Source organism: Myxocyprinus asiaticus, chromosome 18, assembly GCF_019703515.2.
Source record: "Myxocyprinus asiaticus isolate MX2 ecotype Aquarium Trade chromosome 18, UBuf_Myxa_2, whole genome shotgun sequence".
NCBI classification, from domain to species: domain Eukaryota; kingdom Metazoa; phylum Chordata; class Actinopteri; order Cypriniformes; family Catostomidae; genus Myxocyprinus; species Myxocyprinus asiaticus.
This window is the reverse complement of record NC_059361.1, coordinates 47218926-47242268: the sequence shown is the minus strand read 5'-3', so window position 1 is coordinate 47242268 and position 23343 is coordinate 47218926. Positions and strand designations below refer to the sequence as shown.

At 37.8% G+C, this 23343-nt stretch overlaps 1 protein-coding gene across 1 annotated transcript in view; it reads right to left on the bottom strand.

Annotated features, from left to right (window-relative positions):
* Window positions 1-2401: 2401 nt before the first annotated feature.
* LOC127456163 (RNA-binding Raly-like protein) overlaps window positions 2402-23343 on the bottom strand; it is a 124042-nt gene continuing 103100 nt past the window's right edge. Inside the window, exons 7-8 of the mRNA XM_051724509.1 lie at window positions 6284-6335; window positions 2402-4146 (exon numbers count right to left, since the gene is read on the bottom strand). Coding sequence (XP_051580469.1) covers window positions 6332-6335 — 4 coding nt within the window. The 3' untranslated portion in view covers window positions 2402-4146; window positions 6284-6331. The remainder of the gene's footprint in view (window positions 4147-6283; window positions 6336-23343) is intronic.

The window sequence follows — 23343 nt, the reverse complement described above, 5'->3', positions numbered from 1 at the left end:
CCTTATGCAATTCAAGATCTTACATAGATTCTTTTGGACCCCTTCTAGATTGTATAGGCTTGGTCTTAAAGACACACCCACCTGCTGGCAATGCCATTCAGAAGATGGATAACAACCCATGTTTTTTGGGGGTGTGTTAAGATCCAAGAGTTTTTTTTGAAGGTTCAGAGTTTCATATGTGGCGTTTTGGGCACTCGAATTTCATTTTGCCCCAGACTCTGTATTCTGGGCGATGGGGCGATCATAAATTTGGGAGACAAATATATAAAAAATTGGGTCCTGACCAGTATTATGATTGGCAGGCAGATTATTTTAAGTGGATGGAAGTCAGATGGAGCTCCTCCTTTTGAAGAGATGTGGAGCAGAGGGCTGGGGGTTCGAGAGGTTTAGTTTTAATTATATATGATTATTTTATTTTATTTTTTGGGGGGGTGGCAGGTCATTTATTTATTTTTGTGTGTGTGTATTCTATTTGTGACCACTGCGGTGTTCGTTGGGGGTCAGGGTGGGGTTGGTGATTGGGGAGGGGAGGGGTAACAGTGGAGGTTAAATGTTGACAATGTATATATGTTGTATTTTTTCTTTGTTATATGTTTGTCAATAAAAAAATGTTAATTGAAAAAAAAAGTTTTTTTTTTTTTTTTGTGGCTGATCGGTGTAAGCTTGATTTATGTCACAGTGAATAACTGGAATGAAGATTACAGCTACTTTTATTTTTAGGATGTAAATATGGTTGAAAAGAGGCTTGATTGAGTTCAGGATTAGATAATTCTGTATGAAAATAACTGTGTTAAATATAAGGAATATGTATAATCATTAAGGTTTCTTCAGATTTTTGTTTTGTTTTTAGGGTTCATTTTTTACTTGTTTCTTTTACCTGCCAGCACAAAGTCCTCAGATGTTTTTTCATTTGTGCTGGAAGAGGTTTTTATCTGATGAAGGTCACATGGTTTTTCTCTCTCCTCTTCAACTGGTTTATTTGGTTAGTTGTTTAAAAGTCTGTATGACAGTCAAATGGAATAATGTGTCAGCTGTAGTCGATTATCAGGCTGTCTGCCCTTTAACCTCTCTAATGTGAATATACGCAATTGAATTTAATTATTTTATGAGCATAAAGATTCTTGTAAATCAGACTGTGTAATATACAAATGTAATGTAATGAGAAAATAAATCAACCTTAAGCAACAACAACAACAACAACAACAAAATAATAATAATAATAAAAAAAATAATACATATAAAATAAATCTAGAAGGCAGAGACTTTTGTTGCTTAGTGTAAATAGCAACAAAAAGCATCTTCTTTGCACAAAGTGCAAATAGTTTTAGATGCTACTTGCACACCTAATTAAATACTACCATACAGTGTAGGGGCATCACTGCAGCATGTTTATTGTGTTTATTTAGAGTCCCACAGACACCCTACACCAACACCTACCCCTAAACCTAACCTTCCAATGCTTTGTTGAAATACCAAATGCATTCTACATGTAATTCATACTTATAAGCCGCACATTCACACAGAGTACTGAAAACCTAAAGGATGTCATTTGCATAATACTAGCTATTGATATCCTTTGTTATTGTCATTGATATTCATTGTGATGACAAAAGCAAATGTAAAGGTGCTATAAAGCAAGAATAAGAAATCAGCCAATAAAGGCTTAATAATTACTTTATAATGCCAAACTAGTCCATAACTAGTCACTTACAAGTGCAATTATTAGTCATGAATTACTGTCTAATTTCTGATCCCTAAAATAATGTGTTAACATTTTGGTCTGTATGAAGTATTGCATTATGGTCTATATTATGGAATATTGCATTATGTTGAAACGTTGTTATTTGTTGAACTAGTGGCAGGTAAAATTGCACTTGTCTCAAGAATCAGTGTTTGTATAAATTGCTAAATAAATGGCAGGCTGTTAACAGCCCTATAATCTGCAGTGCCACTGCTGATCCATTCATCTCTTCATCCTAAGGGCCATTCTGTTGAAAATAGCAAAGAGAACAGACCTTCCCCACTGTCACATTGCCCACTTCAGATGCACCGCGGGCAAATTCAGTGAGTCCAGGACTGGGGTGGAGAATCACATCGACTAATTTTTGTTTCCTTTATTCACCCAAAAACACATTAAAACTGGGTAGAAGTCACTAACGCTACACATCTATTGTGGCTCCGCTGATCCTGGCAGGGAATTGTTCTGTAGATGACAAGCGCTGTGTGCACCTGCAGCCATAATGAGCGCTATTCTGCCCAACATACTGGTCAAGTGCTTTCTCACCAAAATTACCTTAATTATACTCTTGCCATTTTGAACAGACATGGTGAAGAATATTTAAAAGAGCAAACCCCTACAGCATTCTGTTACAAAGAGAAAAACACAACACAGAGGCACGTATAAGCAATGAGAAAATACCTTTACTAACCATGAAAGAGACTCCATTCGGCTTCATTTGAACTGAGAGAAAGAAAAAAAAAACCTACTAGGCCCTAGTAAAGTGTAACAAAGGGGTCTTTAATATTAAATTTTTTCATATGAAAAAATCTAAAGCAAGAAAAAACAGCCAAATACATACAATCAACTTTACAGTAATACACCATATTAAATATGATTAACTTTCTTTTCAAATGAGTTGACATGTACAATAAGAGAAAAGATTTCAATAATATAACAAGGAATTTTAAATGATTCTGAAAATCCTGTTTTTAAGTGTCTGAAGGGCACTCCCAAGGAGCTTCAGTTTCTGGCTAAAGGAGCATTATGCTATAATAATAATAATAATAATAATAAACATTTTCTTACAGCAACATACTAATGTTAAGCAGTTTGTGTCTATTGTGTGAAGAGACAGACTGGTCATTTCAGTGTTGAAACAGGCTAAAAATGAAAATCCCAACAATTCAGGCAACTTGAAAATTGTATTAAATGAAAGGAATAGTTCACCCAAAAATGTCCAATTTGTCATCATTTAATAACCTTTGTGTCATTTCAAACCTGTATTACTTTCCTTCCTCCATGAGACACAAAAGGATCTATTTATCGCACAATGTCCAAACTGCTTTTTCCACACAATGAAATGGTATATATGGTGTCGACATCTTTTAACCAAGATTTTAAAAGGAAAATATTCATCAAATAAACTATCACATGGCTTCAGAAGACTCTGAATATAATGCACGAGTCAAATTAACTACTTTTATTATGCTTTTATGGTGTTTTTTTTTCCTGTGTGTCTTTTTTTAGAGCTTGACAGTCTCAGTAACTGTATGCTTAATTATATGTAAAAGAGCAATATACACATTCTGCTACACATCTCTTTTTCTGTTCTAAGTAAGAGAGAAAGTCAGATGAGTTTGGAATGACAAGAGGGTAAGTAAATAATGACAGAATGCTAGTTTTTTTTTTAGGGAAATATACCTTAAAATCAATCAAGTATATAAAGTGGAGACTGATATGATGAATGCAACAATATTATGACAAGCTTAAAAGAACAAAGGCTTGTACTGCAAACTTGTACTCATCAATATTGTGTCACTATCATTTATTCTTAGTATGTATTTTTATACCTCTATTATATATGATCAAATAAAGTATTCTTCATAAGTTTACCTCCACACTTTAAGTTTAAAGAAACCCTCAAGTCTCCTTTATAAAATTATGAACCAGTTTAATATCAAGTTATTAAGTGATATCATGAAATTGTGTTACATCTGCTTAATTGGGAAGACTTTGTGCTCTAATCTTGTACTGTACTCTTACATTCATATACAGTATGGCAGGAAAATGATAAGCCCTGTAGATTTATTGGGACTACAGTGAAGAATATGAGACATTAAAGATAATTTATCCACATATGTTCATCGAATAGCTGCTACCATGCTGATATATTTGTCATTAATGATGGCTGTTTATTTGTTAGCAAGAATTCAACTCTTGTCAAAAGAATATGAACTAAGCAGTACTGACAAAACCTTGACCCAACACAGGAATCAGTATGTTGTGATAATGTGTTCAGTTAATGTTGGGCATAACACCAGGGGTTCAGGCCCGTTTTACGAGGATGGAGATCCGGCTGGATGGAGGGGATTTGTCTGTCTTTAGGTTTGGTACAGTTTCCTTTTCATTTGAGTGTCGTGCAGTCTCTGAAAGTCACACAAGAGCAACAGAAGACATTTTACATCAACATTCTCTGTTAAACTGCTTTCACAGGAGGCATCATGTTTTCATAAAATACACATTGAAACATTGAACACTGTTTGGTAGAAGCAGGTAATTCTCTGCAAGCTGTGTCATTAGTGCATGAAAATGAGAGATACCTTTATTTTTAAAAAGTAATATTTCGTTTAAAAGGTTACTGATTTTTTTTTTTTTTTTTAAATCATATTTTTTTACCTCAGGCACAAAGTTTTATCAATGGCTTTGCAAAGCACCCAGCCTGATTTTCTCATTATACATACAGTAGCTATTCGTATGTAACATTTAAACATACATTTTTGTAAGTTTGGATAGATGCTGAAATGTAAACAATAGACATTTTGACTGTAGCTAAAATTATTATGATTATTATTATTTTTTAAATTATTTACAGCCTTGGAAATCTTTAGAATTTAAATATATTTACAAATATTGTATATTATAAATATTTGGTTTAGTTACATTTTTATTATCTTATATTTTCCTCTAAACACAACAATATAAAAACGCAACAGCAGATAAACGTACAGTCACAATCATTTTTGTTACAATATACTATTATGTTTGAGCCATTTATCAAAATAGTTTTGTGTGAGGTAGAGAGTGGAATTTAAGTTACTAATTACTAAAATCTCCACTCTGTAATATCTCATCTGCATCATTTCTCATTCAAAAAAGTATATGGCATGTCACAATCGGTCATGAGACACGTGAGTGCCAAGAGCGTTTCACACGACTGCCATAAAACCTGTGTCGTAACGCTTCTTGAGGCAATAATTTTGTATAGTTAAAATGAGTGCGAGATTTGACTGTTATGGCGACTATGGTGGATGGAGACGAAGATCACTGAATAAACATTTAAATCTGGATGGATTACTTTAATGATTGTTTTTATAGTGTTTCTGTGGTGAATTTTACCAGAATTTGAGCCGCAGCATATTCTGAAAACTCCTTTTGTGTTCCACACCAAACAATAAATAAATTATTAAGTAATGACTAAACAATTACAGAATTGTTTTTCATTTTAACATTTAAAACTTTAAAAATGAACTGATTAATTCTAGGAACATGTGAATATATTTAAAGTTCTTCAAAGAATACCTACACTTTGAAATATCAAGAGTTAATTATTGTTACAAACCCTAAAGTACTACATTATTTTAACTCTGTCACAGTAACTTTGGAATTCATATATTTATAATTTGAATAGATAACTGAGAAGATTTTTTGTATCAGTCATTGTGTAAAAAAAGAAGAAAAAAAAAGAATAATAATAATAATAATAATATAATAATAATAATAATATATATATATATATTAATAACCCCTGATATTTTTTTTTTTTTCAAAATATGTTTTGTGCCAACCCTGTTAAATTCCAAATGTTTTGGTGTAAAATGGCTGCTAACAGCTTTAACTATAGCAAATATTATTGCACCTCACCATATTATTTACTTTCAGTATTCTTTTTCTTTCTGCCAAGAACAATATATTTTTTTTCTGTAAAAAAAAAACAACAAAAAAACGGATTCACTATGATTGGCTTATATATATATATATATATATATATATATATATATATATATATATATAAGCCAATCTAACTCTAATTATTTTTTTAATTGGCTAATATTTCAAATGAAAAACAGACAATTGTAAATAAGTTTTGTTTTATTTAAACATTTCTTTCTAAATCTATCAAATAATGTGTGTAAGTTCAGTTTGCTGTTAATTTTATCAGTAGTCAAGTCTTCTTTTTTCTTCTGTTTGTTTTATTATCAGTAGTAAGTCATGGGGACACACAGCACACCAATGACACGCTTTCCTGAGAATGCAATGCATTTCCATTCACACACTAATGTCTGTTATGTGCCGAAAGGTGGTACTATTTAAACAAAGACTGTTCAGATTGCACCTATCAGAACATACATTTAGGTTATTCTATCTTTGTTTTCCCTTGCTTGACACATCACACTTTAGAATGTAAAATGTATTAAAATGTATTCTCCTTAAAATTCTAATAATATTTAATACTTTATTTAAATGAAATATATACAGATGATCTAATGAATATCCAGTAAGTACCCGAGCAGTGCCGCCTCATATCATCCTCCATGTCAGAACTGTGCCGATTCATCTGTTGTAAAGATAAAACATATGTATAAGAAGATACATAATACCTATAATATTAAACTCAATGTGCTCATTTAGAGGAAAACACTGTATAAACTGAACTTCCTCTGACTTAATGAGTCATTGTTTTATAAACAGATGACTAAAAACACTGTGTTGATGGAGACAGATCTGTTTGCTCTCAACATATGGACTAATATCTTATAAAACACTGAGGACAAGACAAATGAATTTGAAAAATAAAATGAGAGAAACTAACAGGACTAAGAAAGCGCTAAGAATCCTCAAGTTTTTCTTTTGGTAGAACACACGTTATATTATCCAAATGAACAGAACTAGTAACAATGGTATGGGCAAACAAGATGCTAAATCTAGTAGTTCTACACAGAAGGGCATAAGGGATAAAAAGAGAAAAGTTTGTACATGTGAAATCTGTGGTATTAGTGGAATAATTAATTCAGGGCCAATTAATTAGTTAAAATCAAATGTGCACCTAAAGTGATTACAAATTTTAATCATTTTGCCAGCGTCATATCACATCAGTCAAGGCTTCGATACAAAATAAAAGAAACCAGTTCCACCAGTGACTAAAACAGATTGACCTTCTTGCCTATTTATATTACTTAAAGTAAACATGAAGTCAAAATTGACCCTATTTACTTTGATGAATCATTCACAATAATACCATGAAATGTGTATCAAGAGAGCAAATTATAATAAATAAATAAATAAAAAGTTTAAACATATCAATAACATTTGCTCTTTCCATTTGGCTGAAGTCATCAAACCCTCTTATTTTCCAACCTCTCCCCTAGAACCACCTGTCATACAGAGACTACTATACACCATTTAATGAATTTCCAGTGAATACATTTCCAATCTTTCCCACTGAATATCATGTTTCACTCAGAAATAAATCACATTACGGAAGTACAAATGCAAAAGCAGACACTGTTTTTCATGTTGACATAAAAATCAAGTCATGGTGATACAGGAGCAAGATTGAAGGACAGTTTAACACCACCAACTCTATAAGCATGTGGCAGGGAATTAACATCATCACAGACTTTAAAAGGAATAAAAACTCCGCCATGAACACCGCTGCCTCTCTACCGGATGAGCTAAATACTTTTTATGCTCGTTTCGAGGGAAATTTGCCCTCGCGGAGAGAGTTCTCGCGGCCGAAGCTACAGAGGTCAGTTCACTCTCCGTCTCTGTAGCGGATGTAACCCGATCCTTCCGACGGGTGAATATCCGCAGAGCCGCGGGCCCAGACGGCATTCCGGGCCGCGTCATCAGAGCGTGCGCGAACCAGCTGGCTGGTGTTTTTACGGACATTTTCAACCTTTCCCTCTCTTTGTCTGTAGTCCCCACATGCTTTAAAACATCCACCATTGTGCCTGTTCCAAAACAATCAAAAATAACTTGTTTAAATGACTGGTGTCCTGTTGCTCTGACCCCCATCATCAGCAAATGCTTTGAGAAACTAATCAGAGATTACATCTGCTCTGTATTGCCACTCAATCTTGACCCGCTGCAGTTTGCTTACCGCAACAACCGCTCCACTGATGATGCCATTGCATCTACAATACACACTGCTCTCTCCCACCTGGAAAAAAAGAACACTTATGTGAGAATGCTGTTTGTAGACTACAGCTCAGCATTCAACACTATAGTGCCCTCCAAGCTAGATGAGAAACTCCGGGCTCTGGGCTTAAACAGCTCGCTGTGCAGCTGGATCCTGGACTTCCTGTCAAGCAGACGCCAGGTGGTTAGAATAGGCAGCAACATCTCCTCATCACTAACCCTCAACACTGGAGCCCCGCAGGGTTGTGTTCTCAGCCCACTACTGTATTCCTTGTACACACATGACTGTGTGTCAACACATAGCTCCAATGCCATCATTAAGTTTGCTGATGACACGACGGTGGTAGGTCTGATCACTGACAATGATGAAACAGCCTACAGAGAGGAGGTGCACACTCTGACACACTGGTGTCAGGAGCACAACCTCTCCCTCAATGTCAGTAAGACAAAGGAGCTTGTGGTGGACTTCAGAAGAAAAGACAGAGAACACAGTCCCATCACCATCAATGGAGCACCAGTGGAGAGAGTCAGCAGCTTCAAGTTCCTGGGTGTCCACATCACTGAGGAACTCACATGGTCCGTCCACACTGAAGTCGTTGTGAAGAAGGCTCATCAGCGCCTCTTCTTCCTGAGATGGCTGAGGAAGTTTGGAATGAACCGCCACATCCTCACACGGTTCTACACCTGCACTGTGGAGAGCATCCTGACTGGCTGCATCTCCGCCTGGTACGGCAATAGCACCGCCCACAACCACAAAGCACTGCAAAGGGTGGTGCGAACTGCCAGACACATCATCGGAGGTGAGCTTCCCTCCCTCCAGGAAATATATACAAGGCGGTGTGTGAAAAAAGCTCGGAGGATCATCAGAGACTCCAGCCACCCGAGCCATGGGCTGTTCTCACTGCTACCATCAGGCAGGCGGTATCGCAGCATCAGGACCCACACCAGCCGACTCCATGACAGCTTCTTCCCCCAAGCAATCAGACTTCGGAACTCTTGATCTGCCACGATCAAAATACATCAGCACTGCACTTTATTACCCTTACTCTTATATCTCACACCGGACTGTCATAAATTATATTATTATTATTATATTATATTCTCTCTTAACAACTTACTATCAACCGACAGCCTGAATGTCAATACAGTACAATACTGTACATTCTATATATATATATATATATATATATATATATATATATATATATATATATACTTTTTTTATATATATTTTAATTTTTAATTTTTATTGAATAATGTGTATCTATATAGTAAAAAAAAACAAAAAACAAAAAAACAAAAAACAAAAAACAAAAACAGCGTATTGTATACTGTACAGTGTATGTTATTATTTGTATATTGTGTTGTGTGTAATTATGTGTATATCAGACGTTTAAATTGTGCTGTGTTAATTTGATGTTATTGTAAATTGGTATATGTCTCATCACTGTCACGACTGCTATGTTGATCGGAACTGCACCCAAGAATTTCACACACCATTGCACTTGTGTATATGGCTGTGTGACAATAAAGTGATTTGATTTGGTGGGGCCTATATAAAGAAGAGAGTACCAATTGTTTTTTAATGGCATGAGCGTGTAGTACAGTAGTGTGGGTGGACTGGTGTTGTCAGTTTGCAGGTTGGTGGTAGAGTGCGGTTCAGTTTTGTTGGCAGTTTGTTTTGACGTCTCACACTGCAGGTGGGCAAAACGTATAGTCAGCAGTGACCCTGTCACATCAGAAGGGTAATTGGGGTCTTGCTATTGTGTGCGAGAGAAGTGGAGGGGGTATATACGTAATGAGTCAGCAGGTAGGGGACACACACCAGGATAATTACACATAATTGTAAAGTGCTTTCTGGGGGATTACAGTGTTCTCTTTATATAAGAGCACAAAGTGAGTGAGACATCGATGTCGCACAATTGTTCCTTCACTCAACATTTTTCTTTCTCTCGAGCGCATGTCAGTGTGATTTTGTGCTGCATGAGCAGATCTTTTGCAGTATAAACCAGTAATGTGTTGCAGTAATGACAGCGTGATTAGCTTTCTACTCGCTGCACTTTTGTTTGTTTTCTTTAGAGTGAATGACGGAGGGACAGACTATTTTTTTGAGTCCTCAGTGTTTCTTTGAGGCAGAGAGAGAGAGAGAGGGAGTGTTTGTAGACATTCGTTACATTGCTCATTTTGCATGGAGAATTGGAACGAGAATTGTAGCTTTACATTAGCAACATTTGAGAAGCATTTATCAGCTGTCAGAGAGACACTCAGTCACTTTCAGCATTGTGCTTACTGCATTTTTCCCACACACAATGACAAACTGAGGCACAAAACTACATCACACATGCACACACACACACACCAGCTTCTGTCTATGCCATGAGTAGGAATGTGACGCCAGATGTGTAAAAAGTACTCAGAAATTATACTGAAATTGGGATTTTAGTGGAGCACTGGTTGCATATTAATTTGTGATCTAACTGGAACAGAAGTGGGCAGCAGAGCGACATGGAGCACCGCACCTGGTTAAAAGAGTGCCTATATAGGCGAATATAGTGGACCAGGTCCCAACGCAAACTAGACATAAGCATAATGCTTATGCAATTAAATTTAAAGAACTTTAAAGGTGTTTTCAAGCTAGCTTAATCACTAAATGGAGATGGAATGCATAAAAAAAAACTGAACTGGAGCCTGCCTGCGGAAATAGGATGAAATAACTGTGACTCATCAGGCCAGGACAGATGCGAGGGATCCATTTGAGTTGACTGAAACAATAATCCAAAACACAGGGAAATAGGCAAAATACACAATAAGAGAGCACAGGGTCAAAAATTAAGAGACATTCCAGAAAACGATGAATACATCCAAAAGGGCAAGACAAGTACAAAAACCCAAATAAGCAAGCAAAAATGTCAGAGTACCAGAAGACCAGACCACTAACCAAGATGGATCCAGCAGTGGAGCTATTGAACCCTAAGCAAGAACATTAAACTATTGAGGAATATACAGAACTTTTCTGTTTCCTTGACAGCTGCATTAACTGGGGGATAAATTGAACTCAAGGACATTTATAGGTTTGGTTTGAACGAGCCTATTCAAAACTGTTCTCCAGTTGGTTGATACAATCTCCCGTTACAACAGTATATGGACATGGCTCTATACCCAAGTGACTCCTCCTATACTGTGGGTGTGATGGAGGACACTCACACTCCCCTGACTCCCAGTGCTTGTTCACCAGGGGCGGCACCCAACGCTTGCTTGTCGGAGGTGGCAAGTGACCACTGAGCTCTCTGTGTCACCTCCTGCCTTGTCTTGTCTGCCCTGGTCTCCTGGCCGTGCACCGGGTCCCCTGTGGTCACCTGCTGCCTCGCCTGGCCCAGCCTGGTCTCTTGGCCATCTGCCAAATCCACGATGGTCATCTGCTGCATTGCCTGCTCCGCCCTGGTGCCATGGCCATCCGCCGTATCCCCAGTGTTAGCCTGGCCATCTGCTGCCTGGTCCTCCGTGGTCCCTTGTTCCTCTGCTTGTCTCCAGCTGGCCCGCCAGCATCCCCTGTGTTCCCCACCCACTCATGAGCCATTGTTGTTTCCCACTCCTCCACTAGCTTCCCTGTGGTCTCCTGACTCTTGCTTGTTTAGACTCTTACTAGTTCCTGTGTTTTGGCTGTCCGAAGCCACCTTTTAAGGGGGGTGGGTAATGTTTATGGTGTCCTTTTTGTGTGAACTCTTATTTTGGTAAGTGTTGTTCATGAAATCATATTTTGAATTCTTGTGTTTCCTGTTTACTGTCATTACATTGTCCAGGTTTGTCTTGTTAGCCAATTAGCATCACAGGTAAGCCCACTTGTTTCCTGTGTTCCTTGTCTTGTCTTGTCCATTCATGGATATATCGTTGGTGTGTGCTTTAGGTATTGTTTTGTACTTCTCTGATATTGTTTGGTTAAATACAAAAACATACTTGATTGAAAGTACTCACATTAAATTGTACTTAAATATTAAAATAGTAAAAAGTAACTTTCCTTCCTAGCTAGAATAAAACCAAGAGAGGAGATTGTGAGAGAAAGGATGTTGTGGCCAGTTACATTGTATGTGGATTTCAGTAGGGGAATAAGTGACATTTAAATTAAATTAAATTTGACTGTTTGTTTAGTCTCCTTTTCACTGTCTGCGACACTCACCCTAGTGGCATTTGCAACCTAGTCCCTTAGAATCATGTTACTATACCAAAATTTTTGCAAAATTATTTTTATGTGACATGTACAAATTATTTTTATGTGACGTACATATTGTGGCACTTTCCTGGTGAACTGAACACTAGAGGCACTACAACAACATTTACTTTTGTTCCCTTTCACAAAAATCAGGAGTATAAAAGCAGATTATCAGTTCATAAACACTTACTTTTCACCCTGTTCCTCACACAATGCCATCTTTTGACATCTAAACACTTTTGCTATAGAGTGTGACATGTACACGACACATTTAAACATTTCCATTACATATCCAACTACATATATAAGCTTGTTCAAGTACAATCAAATTGCGTGGTAGCTCAATTGATAGAGTGTTGCACATGCGATGCAAATGACCGGGTACGAGTCCTGAAGAGCATGCGAGTTGACACATGAGCTGAAAGTGTCATAAAAGCACCACAATATGACATGGTTGCTTCGGCAATTGTGTTTTTTGTGTCACATTTGCTTTTTATTACACTTTCAATTAGGGTTGGGGTTGAGTTAAGGGTAGGGAGGTATGTTTCTCTTTTCACTCACTTTTAGCACCACACAGTGGACATTTCACTCTGAACTGACTCAATATGTGTAATGAACCGTGCAATTTCATTTTGCAATGTTGCCACAGTCACATAAATTTCAGGCTGAAAATTGAATGGTGAACTGTCAATTTGGGAAGTCGTGATGAACTGTCAAAATGTATTGTTTTAGTTTTATGGGAAAAGGCACTCACAAATTGCGATACTGGAGCAGCCAGTCCCTTGAGACATATAGAAAGATGAAAAAATAAAGTTTTGAAGAAAGTTAGTTATGTTGTTGGTTTTGTGTGTTGTAGAAATTACTGTGTGCAATTTTGTTGAGCAGATGGATGAATTTAATAAAATTCATGATTAATATTTACTCAATATTTACAGTATTATCATTATTATTACTGTTTTTATAGTTATTAGGGCCCAAGCACTGAAAGTGTGGAGACCCTATTGTTCTTCTAAGGATTATTATTATCATTATTTGGGGGGGGGGGGTGCCTGTGGGCCTGTTCTGTAGCCCATCCCTTTTGAGCTACACTCACCAAACTTTGTACACATGTAGATCTCATCAAGCCGGACAACTTTTGTGCTGACAGTCATAAACTCTGCCCAAAAGGAAGTTGGCCATTTTGGATTGTTTGAAAAATGCATGCTGTGGAATTTGATATACTCCTTATAAGGATTTCATGTTACAGGTACCAAATGTGGGCGACATCATGCCAAGACATTGACGATGCTAAAATGCGAAGGAATTTTTGATATATCGAACGGTGTTGCCATGGCGAAGCAATAAAATAACGTCAAAAAAATGGAATAAGGAAATGTCTCATATCTTCTGCGTGCAGAAAATTTAAAAAACATCAAAATTGAGCCAAATGTTTGTCCTTGCAGGCTGATCACATTGATGTGGCTATTGTGGGTCACAGTCGTAGCACCACCAACTAGCGGAAGGAAGTGTGTCACTTTTAACAGACTTTGAAATATTCCTATTATGTTAACCTGAATTGCTTCAAAATATTTTAGAATAATGTCAAGACAGTGCAGATTTAAAATTCTGAAGGGATTCTTGATATCTTAAATACTGTTGCCATGGCAATGCATTAAATGTCATCATTCCTTTTTGTGCATATTCACGTTTTGAGGTATTTGGCAAGCTTGGCTTTTAAAGTTTATTGTTAAACATATGTCTTAATTTTTATATTACGCGCTCAATGTGAACGGCCCCTCAGTGTAAAGGCGGGTGCACACTGTACGATTTATAATAGTCCTTTAAGATTGTTGCTTGTCAGACTGTATGATATGAACGCATTGATATTGCCATGGCACACTGTGCGACGTTATGTCAGACTGCACGATAAACATCGTAGATGACTGTGGTTCCAATCGTCCTGATCAGTGAACGTGACTCACATTACGGGAGTGTTGCGGAATAGAAGCGAAATTTGCCCGAATTTACTGGGAGCATTTTTTTTTTCTCTCAGGACATCAGCATTTCCATTGCTCTAATACCACTCCATCACATTTACAAGAAAGATGGATTTTGTAAAATAGGCCTATAATAAGACAAGTAAAGATGTTGAGAATGAACGTGTGTGCGGGAGGTAGCCTACAGTAATAATGAGCTACCACAAGCCAATATTCATTGTGGAAATAAAAAGACTTACAAACTTCACCGTTCACATTGGAGAAAACAAAAAAGGTGGGTTATAGTACGTCTTTCTCCTCTTTTAGATTAGTAACCTATCGGCAATGCAAAATTTTGAAAATTCATAAAGGCTGATAATATATCACGCTTGCAAATTTCCTATGGATAATGCACAAACATAATATATATTTCTATAAATGTATCCAACTGTATTTGCTGATTTGGATTAAAACGTCCCATAAATACTTACCAGTATAAATTGTTCAATCTTTCTATTTTATATTATTTCTTTATAAATAAAATTGGTGTGATGTGAATCTTAACTAAATAAGTTTACAGACGTTTAAAGTAAATTTATTAAAAGTAAAATAGTAATTAAAATAAAGTTGCAAAGAAAATGCTTGATAAATGTAAAGAAAAAAACAAGAAAATGCAATCATTTATTTATTTTCATTTTGTAGCCTAAGCTCTGTAATATTTCATTAATTCTATTTAATTCAGAGAATAATGCTTTCATATTGCTGACGTGTTACACTTTTTCTTCAAGTATTTTCTTTTTATTTACTTATTAAAACTTTTTATATAAAATGAAAAGAAGAAAAAACATTTTTGACATTTAATAATATATTTACTAAACGTTCATCCAGGCTGAACGGCCCCTCAGTGTAAGACTAGAACTCAAGTCAAGTGAGCTATATTGTCATTCCGCTATCGTGGCAACACGATAAAATAATGTCAAAAAATTGGAATAAGGAAATGTCTCATATCTTCTGCATGCAGAAAATTAAAAACATCAAAATTGAGCCAAATGTTTGTTCTTGCAGGCTGATCACATTGATGTGGCTATTGTGGGTCACGGTCGTAGCGCCACCAACTGGCGGAAGGAAGACTTTGAAATATCCCTCTTATTTCTTACCTGAATTGCTTCAAAAATAAAATATTTTTTGAATAATGTCAAGATGGAGCAGATTTAAATTTCATTATTCCTTTTTATGTATATTCACATGTTTTTGAGATACTTGGCATTCTTGAATTTTCAAGACATTTTGAACACACATCAGAGTTGTCGGCCATTAGGCCTGGGCAAAAGTTAACACATGGGCGTGGCTGGGGAGCTCTGAAGCACCACCTTTTGACAAAAGTGTTGGGGTCAGTTTCTTCTACAGTCACCAAACTTGCTACATATATTGTTCTCATCAAGCTGTATAACTTTCAAAATTACAGTTATTAGCTCTGCCCAACAGGAAGTTGGGCATTTTGGATTGAATGTACTTTTTTTTTTTTTTTTTATTTAAATTGCAGGCTCTGAACTTTTGAATACTCCTCCTAGGGGATTCATGTGACTGTCACTAAATTTAGGCAAACTTATGCCAGGACACTGAATATGCTAAATTGTGAACAGATTTTTGATATATTGAATGGTGTTGCCATGGCGAGGCAATAAATTAATGGAAAAAGTGGGAAACAGGAAGTGTCCCATATTTCTGTGTGTATTGTGTGATTTGAATCATATTGGTGCTGTCTGTTTGTTCATTGGGGCTGATCGCATGGATGTGGCTATTGTGGGTCATGGTCTTAATGCCAACTGGCAACACAAAGTGTGGCAGTTACAACAGGCTTTGAAAAAATCCTCATATATTTATCAGAATCACGTCAAACTTGGTCAGAATAATGTCAAGACATCGCTCATGTAATTTTGTGAAAGGATTCTTGATCTCTTAAACAGTGTTGCCATGGTAATGCATCAAACTTTATTATTCTTTTATTTGTATATTTTAGTGTTTTGAGGCTCTTAATATGCTTAAAATTTCATGAAATTCGGCACACACATCAGAGTTGTTGGCCATTAGGTGAAGGCAAAAGCTTAGTAGTGCCTCCTTTTGACTAAAGTGGTGGGGTCAGTTTGACCTATAGTCACCAAACTCAGTATATATATAGTCCTCATCAAGCCAGACAACTTTCCATATTACAGTATTTTGGATCACGGTCGTAGCACCACCAACTGACAACAGGAATTGTGATATTTTGTGTGACTTTGAAATAGTCCTCTTATATTTACCCTCTAAAATGCATGCACCCACCATGCTTTGTTTTCCTAGAGCCACCAGGTGGTGATGGCGCCGTATTGCTTGGGTCATCGCTGCTTGCAGCTATATTTAGTAGTATTATTGCTTTTTCAAGGTTTTCTGTACTTTTGGGGTACTTAACATGCGTGAAAACTCTTGAAATTTTGCACACACATCAGAGACATTGGCCATTAGGGCTGGGCAAAGCTGGAGGCTGGGGACTCGGGCCTGTGCAGGAGGGGCTCTGTAGCGCCCTCTTGAAGATGAGGGGCTCCGTAGCACCCCACTTAGCACCTACAGTGAAAACAGCCTACAGTCAAAATTGGTACATATATAGTCCTCACCAAGCCAGACAACTTTCATACTCACAGTCATTAGCTCTGCACAACAGGAAGTCAGCCATTTTGGATTTTCTGAAAATTGCAAGCTCTTAACTTTTAAATACTCCTCCTAGGGGATTCATGTAACTGGCACCAAATTTGTGTACCATCATGCAAAGACATTGTAGATGCTAAATTGCAAACGGATCTTTGATATTTTCAATGGTGTTGCCATGGCGAAGCAATACATTTATGTGAAACAGGAAGTTCCTTATATCTTCTGTGTGCATTATATGATTTTGATGAAAATTTAGCTGTATGTTTGGTAATGGGGGCTGACATTTATGTGGCTATTATGGGTCACAGTCATAGTGCCACCAACTGGCAGCAGGAAGTATGGCACTTTTACCAGACTTTGAAATAGCTTAGTTTACATGAATTGCTTCAAAATTCTTTAGAATAATGTCAAGACACTGCTGATGTAAAATTGTAAAGAGATATTTGATATCTTAAATACTATTGCCATGGCAATGCATTAATTGTTATTATTCCTTTCTTCCTATATTTTGATGTTTTTGAGGCACTTGGCATTCTTAAAACTTCAAGAAATTTTGCACACACATCAGAGTCATTGGCCATTAGGTCTGGGCAAAAGTTCATGCATGGTTGTGTAAGGGGTGTGTAGCACCCCCTTTCAAATGGACATCTTTCCGGACAACTGGGAGCCAGACAACTTTCATAATTATAGTTATTAGCTCAACAAGAAGTCGGTCATTTTGGATTTTTTGAATATTGCAGTGTCTGAACTTTTAAATACTCCTCCTAGGGGATTCATGAGACTGTCAACACATTTAGACAATATTATGCCAAGACATTGAAGATGTTAATTTTGAACATCTTTTTGATATATCGAATGCTTTTACCATGGCAAGGCATTAAATTAATGGCAAAAAATGGGAAACAGGAAGTGTCTCATAATTTCTGTGTGCAATGTGTGATTTAGATAAAAATTCAGATGCAGTCTTGGGGGCTAATCACATTGTTGTGACTATTTTGGGTCATGGTCATAGTGCCACCACCTGGCAGCAGGAAGTGTGGCTCTTACAGCAGACTTTAAAATAGTCCTCTTATATTTACCCAAATTGCTTCAAAATTGTTTAGAATAATGTCAAACGCCAAATAAATGTGTCCACCTTGCATTGTTTTCTGAAAGCCACCAGGTTGAAATGGACCCATGGTGCTTGGGCCTGTCATCGCTGCTTGTTAGTATTATTAGGGCCCAAGCACTGAAAGTGCAGAGGCCCTATTGTTTTTCTAAGGATTATTATTATTTCAAGGTTTTCTGTACTTTTTTGGGTACTTAAAATGCGTGAAAACTCTTGAAATTTCTGTAGCTCTGTAGCACCCCAATTTTCACCTACAGTCACCAAAATTGGTACATATAAGCAGTTGAAGTCAGAAGTTTACATACACTTAAATTAAAGTAATTAAAACTCATTTTTTTAACCACTCCACAGATTTCATATTAGCAAACTATAGTTTTGGCAAGTCATTAAGGACATCTGCTTTGTGCATGACACAAGTAATTTTTCCAACATTTGTTTACAGACAGATTGTTTCACTTTTAATTGACTATATCACAATTCCAGTGGGTCAGAAGTTTACATTCACTAAGTTAACTGTGCCTTTAAGCAGCCTGGAAAATTCCAGAAACTTATGTCAAACCTTTAGACCATTAGCTTCTGATAGGAGGTGTACTGAATTGGAGGTGCACCTTTGGATGTATTTTAAGGCCTACATTTAAACTAAAAAAGAAAATTTTTTGGACTTCCACAAGTCTGGTTCATCCTTGAGAGCAATTTTCAAATGCCTGAAGGTACCACGTTCATCTGTACAAACAATAGTAGGCAAGTATGACCACCATGGGACCACGCAGCCATCATACCGCTCAGGAAGGAGACGCATTCTGTCTCTTAGAGATGAACATAGTTTGGTGCGAAAAGTGCAAATCAATCCCAGAACAACAGCAAAGGACCTTGTGAAGACAAGTATCTATATCCACAGTAAAACGAGTCCTATATCGACATAACCTGGATGGCTGCTCAGCAAAGAAGAAGCCACTGCTCCAAAACCACCATAAAAAATCCAGACTACAGTTTGAAAGTGCACATGGGGACAAAGATCAGATTTTTTGGAGAAATATCCTCTGGTCTGATGAAACAAAAATTGAACTGTTTGGCCATAATGACCATCAGTATGTTTAAAGGAAAGGTGAGGCTTGCAAGCCGAAGAACACCATCTCAACCGTGAAACATGGGGGTGGCAGCATCATGTTGTGGGGGTGCTTTGCTGCAGGAGGGACTGGCACACTTCACAAAATAGATGGTATCACGAGGAAGGAAAATTATGTAGATATATTGAAGCAACATCTCAGCCAGAAAGTTAAAGCTCGGTCGAAAATGGGTCTTCCAAATGACAATGACCCCTAGCATACCTCCAAAGTTGTGGCAAAATGGCTTACGGACAACAATTCAATGTATTGGAATGGCCATCATAAAGCCCTGACCTCAATCTGATAGAAAATTTGTGGGCAGAACTGTGTGTGCGAGCAAGGAAGACTACAAACCTGACTCAACAATTCCAGCAACTTATTGTGAGAAGCTTGTGGAAGGCTACCCAAAATATTTGACCCAAGTTAAACAATTTAAAGGCAATGCTACCAAATACTAATAAAAGTGTATGTAAACTTCTGACCCACTGGGAATGTAATGAAAGCAATAAAAGCTGAAATAAATCATTCTCTCTATTATTATTCTGACATTAAAAAAAAAAAAAAGTTTAGCTGTAAGGATTACTGTCATTAAATTTTTTTTTATTGATTCATATATTAAACAAAGAAAAGCAAAACACATATAAACAGAATCAGTATTTAACCCTCACTATTACCCCTCCCCCTCCCAATCCCCAACCCCACTCTGACCCTCAACAACATCCCAGTGGTCACACATGATTATAGACACACACACACACAAAAAATATATATATAATAAACACACACATTAACAACTACACCTCTCTCTCCACTGCCCCTCCCTGAGAGCCCTCCAAAAACGCCAGATATTTGCCCCATTTCCCAAAAAACAAGTCCAAATTCCCCAGTCTTATAGATAAGCCTTCTTCAAAAGCCGCCACCCTCCCCATCTCTGAGCACCACTCCTGAAATGGGGCGCTCCAGCTGACTTACATCCCCTTAAAACTATTTGTCTGGCGATCATGATGCTGGTTAGGACCCAATTTTTTAATGTGTTTATTCTCTATATTGATGACTGCCCCATCGCCTAAAATACAGAGTCTGGGGTAAAATGAAATTTGAGTGCCCAATACATCACACATAAAACTCTGAGCCTTCAACCAAAATTCTTGGATCTTAACACACCACCAAAAGACATGAGTTGTGTCTCCATCTTCTGACTGGCATCACCAGCAGCTGGGTGTGTCTTTAGGACCAAGCCTATACAATCTAGAGGGGTCCAATAGAATCGATGTAAAATCTTGAATTGCATAAGGCGAACCCTTGCATCTCTAGATACAGACTTGACATTTTTTAGAATCCTAGCCCACATGTCCTCTTCCAATACCAAGTTTAAATCTTTCTCCCATAATCTCTTGACAGAAGTTAAAGCTCCATCCCCCAGACTCTGAATTAGCAGGGAGTAATACACTGATGCCTCATGACCTTTCCCAAAAGCAGTAATCACCACTCCCAGAGTGTCTGCCACTTTAGGGGGGTGTATGCTACTCCCAAAAATAGTACAGAGCAGGTGGCGCAGCTGTAAATACCAAATACCCAAAATGTTGAACCCAATTTTTAAAGGATCTCAACACTCCACTCTCATATAGGTCACCGAGTGTAGCAACCCCCCTCGCAATCCACTCTGACCAGCAGAAAGGGGACTTATTAATACGTAATTTTGGGTTCAACCATATGCTTGAGGCAAAATTTAAAATGTCCGAATTAAACACTCTGGACCATACCGAGTGCAAATGTGAGATAACGGGGTGTAACTTATCTTCTCCGGTTAGTTTGATAGAAAGTCTTTGCAATGGCAAAATAGGGGGAAATAACTTCCTGTTCAATACAAAACCAGGGAGGGGCTCTCTTGGGTGGAAGCGACCAATGAGCCAAATGTCTGAAACCGAATGCATAATAATAAAACAAAATCTTTGGTAGGCCTAGCCCACCTTTGTCAATCAGCCTATGCAGCTTACTGAAATGTAATCTGGGATGTTTACCATTCCAAATGAAGGACTTCGCTATGCTATCAAATTGCTTGAAATAAGAAGAGAGGGGGATCTATAAGGAGAGACTGTAGCAGGTAGTTGAATTTTGGAATACAATTCATTTTAATAACATTAACCTTCCCATTCATAAATAAATGTAATGAAACCCACCTGCCCAAATCGCTCGAAAAACTTTTTATTAAAGGGTCAAAATTAACTCAGACAAATTTGCTGGGAATAAAATACCCAAATACGTAATGCCCTGTTTGGGCCACTGAAAGGCACATTGCTGAAAAGACGTTACCAGGCAGTATGCTGTCAGAGCCAAAGCTTGGGATTTAGACCAATTGACTCTATATCCCGAGAACTTAGAAAAGGAATTAATAATTCTGTAGTGGCAAGGCATAGATCTAGTAGGGTCAGAGACGAATAATAAAATATCATCTGCGTAAAGCAAAAGCTTATGCACCATACCTCCTGCCACCACCCCTGGAAAATCATTTTCCTTTCTTATCATGGCTGCTAATGGTTCCAGGGCAAGACAGAACAATAATGGGGAAAGAGGGCAACCCTGCCGGGTGCCCCTATCCAGAGTAAAATTATCTGAAATTAATAAATTTGTACCGCCGCTACTGGGTGTCTATAGAGTAACTTAATCCATCCAATAAAAGTATTCCCAAACTTGTATATTTCCAAAATCTTAAAAAGATAATCCCATTCTACCATATCATACGCCTTTTCGGTGTCAAGTGAGATGGCAGCGACTGGAGTCTGATCATTCGCCACTGACCACATGATATTGATGAAATGCCTAATGTTATCAGAAGAGCTGCGGCCCCGAATAAACCCCACCTGATCTATACGTAAAAGAGATGTCTTAATCGGTTAGCCAAACCTTTTGACAATATTTTTACATCTAGCTGGATCAGGGAAATTGGACGGTAACCCTTACACTCGCTTGGATCTTTGTCCTTTTTAAGAATCAGACTGATCCGGGCTTGTGTCATGGTTGGCGGAAGCTTTCCATTCTTTAATGATTCTGTTTCAACTTTTAACACAACTGGAGCTAGGGGCCTGGGTAGCTCAGTGGTAAAGACGTTGGCTACCACCCCTGGGGTTCGCTAGTTCGAATCCCAGGGCATGCTGAGTGACTCCAGCCAGATCTCCTAAACAACCAAATTGGCCCGGTTGCTAGGGAGGGTAGAGTCACATGGGGTAACCTCCTCGTGATCGCTATAATGTGGTTCGTTCTCTGTGGGGCGCGTGGTAAGTTGAGCGTGGTTGCCGCGGTGGGTGGCGTGAAGCCTCCACACGTGCTATGTCTCCGTGGTAATGCACTCAACAAGCCACATGATTAGATGTGTGGGTTGACGATCTCAGATGTGGAGGCAACTGGGATTCATCCTCCGCCACCCGGACTAAGGCGAATCACTACACTACCACGAGGACTTAAAAGCACATTGGTAATTGGGCATTCCAAATTGGGAGAAAAAGGGGGAAAAAAAAAAGAAAAAAGTGGAGCCAGTTCTGTAGCATAAGATTCAGCGGCAAAGCCGTCTGGCCCCGGAGCCTTGCGCAAGGCCTTAATTACCTCGCCAAGCTCCTCCAAGGTTATCTTAGAATCAAGAGAATCTTTTCGCTTAGTCGTCAGTTTAGGGAGTTCTAATGGTTCCACAAAGTTTCTAATATCTTCATCAGTAGACGAAGACATGGAACTATAGAGATCAAGATAGAATTCTTAAAAAGCATTATTAATATCAATGGCGAGGTAAGTATTTCACCACCAGCAGATTTCACTGAGGGAATGGTATAAAAAGACTCTCTCTGCTTTATATATCTAGCCAAAAGCTTCCCTGCTTTATACCCAGACTCACAGTATGACTGTCTTGCCCTGAATAGCCAAAACTCCACCTTCCGCGACAAAATAGTATTATATCAGTATTTCAATAGGGTCAATTCTCTGAGGCCATCAGACGACATTCGGCACTTTTAATATTCCCTTCCAACTCCACGAGTTCTCGTGCTTTGGATTTTTTGGTGAATGATGCATACTGTATGATCCAGGCCCTAGGAACTGCCTTAAGTGCCTCCCAAGCCACGCCCACAGAAGATACTGAGGACCAGTTGGTCTCCATATAAACATTGATTTCAGCTTTTAACATTTGTTGGAATTCAGGATTTTGCAAAAGGGATACATTAAAGCGGCAACTATATGATTTCTTTTTCTCCATATGTGGCAACACCTCTAAACACACCAGGGCATGATCTGAGACTAAGATGTTTCCAATTGAGCAATCAACAACAGATGAAATGAGGGACTTACACTACCAGTCAAAAGTTTTGAAACACTTACTC